Below are 6,669 nucleotides of genomic sequence, written 5' to 3'. Positions count from 1 at the left end.
AATGAATGAATGAATGAATGAATGAATGAATGAATGAATGAATGAATGAATGAATGAAGCCTGAGCCCTGGGAGCCCTGCAGAGACTGGCCCCAACCAAGGACAATGCATGGACCTAGAACTCCAGCTCAGATGTAGCCCATAGACTCAGTCTCCAAGAGGGGTCCCTAGTAAGGGGATCAGGGACTTTCTCTGGCATGAACTCAGTGGCAGGCTTTCTGATCGCCTCCCCCTGGAGGGGTGCAGCCTTACTAGACCACAGAGGAAGACAATGCAACCAGTTCTGATGAGACCTGAAAGACTAGGGTCAAACAGAAGGGAGGAGGACCTCCCCTATCAGTGGACATAGGGGCAGAAGAGTGAGGGACAGTAGGATTGGGAGGAAATGAGTGAGGGGGCCACAGCCGGGATACAACTTGAATAAATTGTAATAAATGATAATAATAACAATAAATGTTAAAAAAAATAATGCTTAAAAAATAATTTAATTCTGTGGGAAAATAAACATTTATTCTAAAAATAATCTCTACAGTTAGAAAATGAAAGCGGCATCTGCTTCATGGACAGAAAGGAAAGTTTCAAATTGCTAGACACCACAGCAGCTCTCCAAAGCAGCAAGGAGGTTCCTGAACCCAAGGGGAGGTGGATCGGCCCCCCTCTCTCCCCTGAACCTGCTCTCTCAGCTCTGAGAGCCTCAGCACTGAGCCAAAGCATAATTTCACTATTTACCATCATTGCAGAAATAGCATTTGAAATAATCTGCTCTTGACTACTAATAAAAGGGATGATTACAGATCCTTCTAAAACAAATAACCACAAATTACTGTTTTATTCACATGGCTACTAATTTATTTTTTTAAACAGCCACAAGAAAACAATGCTTATCACCCATCACCCATTATTAAAAAATTACCAATCAGTGCTGATAAATTCCTCTGGTAAAGGAAAATGAGAGGGGAGATGATTAATTGCTACTCAAGTAAAAAAAGGGGGGAGGGGTTGGGGGCTTTCTCAACAGTGACTTGCAGGTCTGGACTGAGAGAAACCCAGGCAGCCTCCTGCTGACTGGTGGATGAGGCAGGCCTGCAGAGTAAGAGGCAGGGAGGACTAAGGGCAAAGGCCCTCCTCTAGCCCTCCTGTCATCACAAAGCCACGCCTCAGCAGGAGGTCCCTCCCATCTGGGCTCCGAGGCCTCAGCTGAAGAACTCTAGGGATGGGTCTCCATTCTGAAGAACCCTGCTGCACTCTTAGAAGGTGGCTGCGGAAGCCTGCACTGGTCTGAGAAGTCCAACTAACTCACAGCCAGCAAAAAGGCCCGTGATGACTAATCTAGGCTTGTTCTGACTTTCTCCTCTGGTCCTATTGATTGGCTGATGGCTTTCGGAGGCCCACAGAAGGACAAGCAGCGGCTTTAGGGAAAAGATCCTTGGTGGCTTTGGCTGGAGCAGAAATGCAGGCCATGTCCAGAGCTCCTTGAGGCCGCCTCACAACCAGCTGGGGATCACTGGCTGATGCCTGGACGGCCTGCCTGCAGTTCAGCAGTGCAGACTGGGCTACGGCAGTGAGGCTTGGCAAGGCTGCAGGAGCAACCAAGCTCTCGGCTCTGTCTTGCTCGCTAGCAGTCGAGGAATGGAAAGCAGAGCTCTGGAGACAAGATTTGTTCTTCCACCCCCAGCTTAGCACCTCTCAACCCACACAATCCAGTGAGACCCAAACAGCCTTGCTCCCACCTACAAGCCCACAAGCCTGTCGCTTCTTGCCTACTCTCCAACTTCATCCACTTTCCTACGAGGGCAGACCTCATACAGAGCTGTTGGGCAGTTAATACTGGGGTCCATTTCCAAGACTGTGTATATGGAAGGCAAATGTTTTCCGTGGACTGACCGAGCAAGCTTTAAAGGAAGATGACCAGAGCCTCGAGGTCCATTTGGTGAGCCTTCACCATGCCAGGCTCCCTTCACCCTCATCCCAGCCCTCTAAGATGGGGGCTTGCTGTACTTCCAACATGCAGACTGAAAAACAAGTCTTTGGCGAGGGCTGAGTTTGCTTCTTGCATCTTCTCTTTCACCCTGTGGGTCTCTTGGGTGCTAAAGTTTCGGCTCAGTACTTTGTTTCACACAACACAAACCAGATATCATGTCCAAGAAGAACACTGTCTCTCAGGATGGGTCACACCCCAGAAGACACTAGGCCCTATTGAAGATTTAATTTAAAAAAAAAAAAATTTAAAGCAAACAGTGCCACCCAGAAGGCATAGGCTAAGCCCTCCTTTGAGTCCCACAGCTCAGCAGCCCCTTGCTCCTCTAGACACCCACTGCCATTACAAAAGTCAAAGAAGCAGTATCAGGTGCTCTCCCCATCTTAAAACACTTTCCAGGACTCCTTTACTTACAATGCATGGATCTTCTGATCCAGTTGCCAAGGAATTTCAGGGAACCCTCTACATGCCAAATTGTCTCTGCCTCCCCAGGAGCTTAAAATCAAGTCAGAAAGATAACCGACAAGTGAAAGATCACAGTGTAAATGAACCATTAAAAGCACAGCACACCCTGAGAATTCAGGCTCCAGGAAGCAGGACTTCTGTTTGCCTGGCACTGTAATATTCCTAGAGAAGAGCAGTGTGAGACCCACACAAGACAGCGAATCGTCTTATACTGAGCATAAGCATGCCATCCAGAATGCTGGCCCAAGGACCCTGGAGCTACTCTCCATCAAACTCAGCACCGTGTTAGCCAATTTTCTGTGGTAACTCCCTTGTCATTACAATCCCTATATCACCATAAGGCAAACTTCATTATTCCCATTTTTCCCAATAAGAAAAAAAATGTACAAAGAGCTAATCTCAAGATCACTAAGCACCCAAGCAAATGTGTCCCACTGGATAATCCGTATTCCTAGCCAGTATGTACAGGCTGACAAGAGAGAGCTTTCTAGAGTGTGGGTAGAAGTCAAAGAACAGATATGGGAAAATCAAGGCAGAAGCATGTGCTCTGACTGCAGAAGATGACCAAGGCAGGGCCTTATGAATCCCAGGTTGGCTTTGAACTCACTATGAAGCCAAAGATGACCTTGAACTTTAGACTGTCCTGTTTCAACCTCCAAGTGGATTACAGATATGTGTTATCTTGTGGTACTGAGAACTGAACCTAGAGCTTCATGCATGCTAGGCTAAAACCAAGTGAGCCTTTACCAAGTCTTTCCACAGTTACTGAAGTTCTACTTTGACGTGCCCAACTCCAAGCAAAGTACTAAGAACCCAAGAGTACATTTAAGGAGGGCCATCCTTGCATTGTTCAAGGGACAGCAGCCAGTCCCTAGAAGTTTTACATTTGGACTAATCCCAGAACCTCTGAGTTACAGAGAGTGAGCTAGGTGGGGAGCCGCGGAGAAGTGCAGCAGCTCTCAAGTTCACACATCTTCCAAACCAGCGGAGTGAGAATTGAGTGTCTGCTAAAGCTACTCTACAAAGCACTTCATGAAACCACACCACCCACCCAAACTTCCAGCCCCATGAGCTGCTAGTGAATGATTAAGAAGCAAATTCCTTTCCCCAAGCAGAGGGTCATGCCTCTCAACATTCTCAAAAGGAAGGGCCTCACCCTACCACCCTTTCATTCCCCTCATGGCCAGGAGTAAACCATTTTAATCTTGGCAATAAATATTGACTGAGCACCAATTATCTACAAGGTACCGCTGTATGTTCTTGGCATGGAAGGGCGATCAATAAATTCTATTGGAAACAGGCAAAAATAAAAATTACAAATAAAAAAAAAAAGCTTTCAAAGAGTGGTGAGTGGTGAGAACTGTTCAAAAATGAAAAGGATGATGAGCGAGAGTAAGGGAGGGAGGACTTACCTGAGCCAAGTCCTTACTGATGAGAAGGCTATTTGGGAAGACCACATCCTCAGCCAGGTAGTAAAATTGGCGGTCAGCAAGAACAAAGCCCTAAGGCAGAGATGGGCTTGCTATGTCTGAAGTACATGAAGTTAAGGGACAGGCGTTCAGGCACAGAGAGGAGACAAAATGAGCATGTGGAGAGAAAGGGGTGCAGCGGATGTGGTTGTTAGGTCACCGGAATACTGGTAGTGTTAGGTGGATGAGATGGCACTGGGGTGTTGAAGCAATAGAGTATCATGAACTAATTTTTGCTTTAAGGGTTCACTTTGAACTTCATCAAAACGGAGACAGGTTGGGCCTCACTTTGTACAGGCTGGTCATCCACAGACCTGGCAGATAAGCAGGACACATCCCTAGTATTTGTACTTTTAAGAATGTTCTTTCAATAAGTAAGACCACTTTAAAAAAAAAGATCCCAAATTACCTTTGCTTTTTTGTTCATTTCCCCCATGAACGAAGGTGAAAAATAAGGTTCCTATGTCAGTGGTTCAAAAAATCTCACAACTTATAAACAAGTCCTAAAGGAAGACATGAGTCAGGTTTCATGAAGGCAGCATGAATGCCATCCCCACGACATTTAGATCCTGGCATCAAACTAACACTCTAAGACCATGAGAAGCAGCAAGCCATGGTCAGAGTGAGGGGCCTACTGACCCCAGAGATGTCTAATGCCATCACATAGGCCAGATCCCAGACAGTGATCCAGAAGCCCAAACAGTAAAGAGTGGTCAGCTAGACAGCCAACCGCTACACTCCAGGCACCAAGAAAACACTATCTCCACATCCAACACAACACAGACAGTCCACGTGAGGCTATATTTGTGGCAATACTCTGCCAAAAATCTGGGCTAATCTGACTCTGCTATTCATAAATTCCCCCTCATGTTAAAGCACATGTGTTTGGGAAGGGAAAATGAACCCAAGTCTAGTTTAGACGCTGTTACTTGGAAACCATCTGGAGTCCCTGAAAGCGTGAGAAGCCACACATCCCCTGCCCTGAAATGCCCACTGTAACTAGGGCAGTGTGCTCCCATGGAGTTGAGCTGTCCTCTATTCCCCAGGGAAGTCCCCACCCCCACCCTGCCAGGTGCCAGTTCAAGCTCCACTTCCCACCCAAGAAAGGTATTTGGTTTCTCAACCAACCTGGCTGAGAGCACTCCATGTGTGAAGCACGCACTTGAATTGCACCCAAGGCTGGCCTCCTCTCTCTCTGATTGCTTAAAACTGCAAACCTGAATTCCTTTGACAACCACACAAAAATCCTTGCCCAGGCACAGAGAATACGTGAAAAATCCCCTCTGCCTAACAAGCCTGTGTTTCGAGAATGTCTAGCTTTAGAAGCGACCCACCAGGATCCTTATGTAACCTTAATAGATCTTGGCACCCCGCAGATCCGCTCCTAGAGACACTGGCCCAGATCTAGTCCATGTTCACCAAGATGAGGGCAGTCTGGGTCCTGCAGATTCCAGGGCCCGAGCTGTTCCGGACTGTGAGGGAGGGGAGACTGCCCCCATCCCCTACCTGGCTGCGAGCCTCTGACCCTCTCATCTTCCAAGGGAGCTGGACCTCGCTTTCGGCACCCTCCCTCCCTCCACTGAAATCAGTCTTGGGACTGAGCCCACAGTAGCGCCATGCCACCAGCACCTTCTCCCCTCCCCGCCATCCCCTCCCCACCCCCAAACGCTGAAGAAAAGCCTCCAGGAAAGTGATCCAGCATCTCAGACAGTCACAGTCCCTGAAAACAAACAGGGCTCACGGGGGAAACCGGGGTATCGAGCAGGCCCAACGCTACCCCAGGACCCTAAGCCACCCTGAACTGGGCGCAGGGAGGAAGGGATCTCCAGAGGCAGCCTGCGACTCCGCAGCCACCAGCTCCATCAGAGCAAACACCTGTTTCCAGGAAGAACACGGCCAGAGGAAGAGGGAGTTCCGAGGAAAAGCAGGGAGGGTGAGGTGAAGGGCCAGCTGGGGACGCAGGTGAAGGATGCGTCACTCTCTAAGCTGGGCAACCCAAGCCTAGACCGGCGGGCGGGAAGCGAACAGGGGTCTGGGTCGGGAGAGGAGAGGTCAAGCCTGCTCGTCCGCGCGGACCCAGGAGGGGCACAGAAGCTCCAGGCCGGGCAGCTCCATCACCTGCGCCCGGCAGATGCAGCCCCGCGGGCGTGCCGGCCCCGGGTGGCCAGCAGGTGACCTACCTGCCCACCGTCTGGTTGGCCAGCTGGCGCATGCGGTTAAACTGCTTCTTCATCGTGGCCCCGCTGCCGCGCTAGCCCGGGAGCTGGGGAAGAACGGAGCTGCCCCGAGCCCGCCGCAGGGTTACATGGCTCCCGCGCCCAGCCTCCCGGGCGACGGCGGCGGCACTGCGGAGCCTGGGGAGCCGCCTGGCCCGCGCCCAGCCTCCCGAGAGCACCTCCGCCTATTCCGCCCACCGCATCCTTCTCAGTGACACGCCCGGGGCCGCCCTCGGCGTCCGCCGGTCCGCCCGGGCTGCAGCTCCAAGCCCCAGCCCGGCGAGCGAACCGGGGAGTCTCCGCAGGCTGGCTCGGCTAGCCAGCTGGCCGGGTGGTCCCCATGCGCCTGTGCGGGATGCGCCGTGCATGCTGGGATTTGTAGTTCGCCGCTCCCACCTTTTCTCTGTCCAAAGTTTGCAAGGACAGCTTTAGCACCGAGGTGGAAGACGGCAGTGCTGCCAAGGCGGTTAGGCTTTAGCCTTCTAGTAAAGGAAATATCTTCGTGCTTAAAAGGTGAAACCAAGGATACAACAGCAAACAGA

At 50.5% G+C, this 6,669-nt stretch overlaps 1 protein-coding gene across 4 annotated transcripts in view; it reads right to left on the bottom strand.

The window, feature by feature from the left end:
• Window positions 1-6,447, bottom strand: part of Arhgap44 (Rho GTPase activating protein 44) — a 153,553-nt gene extending 147,106 nt beyond the window's left edge. For all 4 annotated transcript variants that reach the window (XM_055594478.1, XM_055594479.1, XM_055594481.1 and 1 more), the window contains exon 1: window positions 6,092-6,447. In XM_055594478.1, the coding sequence (XP_055450453.1) occupies window positions 6,092-6,144 (53 nt within the window). In that variant the 5' untranslated portion in view covers window positions 6,145-6,447. The remainder of the gene's footprint in view (window positions 1-6,091) is intronic.
• Between the last annotated feature and the right edge of the window lie 222 nt (window positions 6,448-6,669).

Source organism: Psammomys obesus, unplaced genomic scaffold (assembly GCF_907164565.1).
Source record: "Psammomys obesus unplaced genomic scaffold, mPsaObe1.curated_primary_1811, whole genome shotgun sequence".
Lineage (NCBI taxonomy): Eukaryota > Metazoa > Chordata > Mammalia > Rodentia > Muridae > Psammomys > Psammomys obesus.
This window is presented reverse-complemented; position numbering and strand designations above follow the sequence as displayed.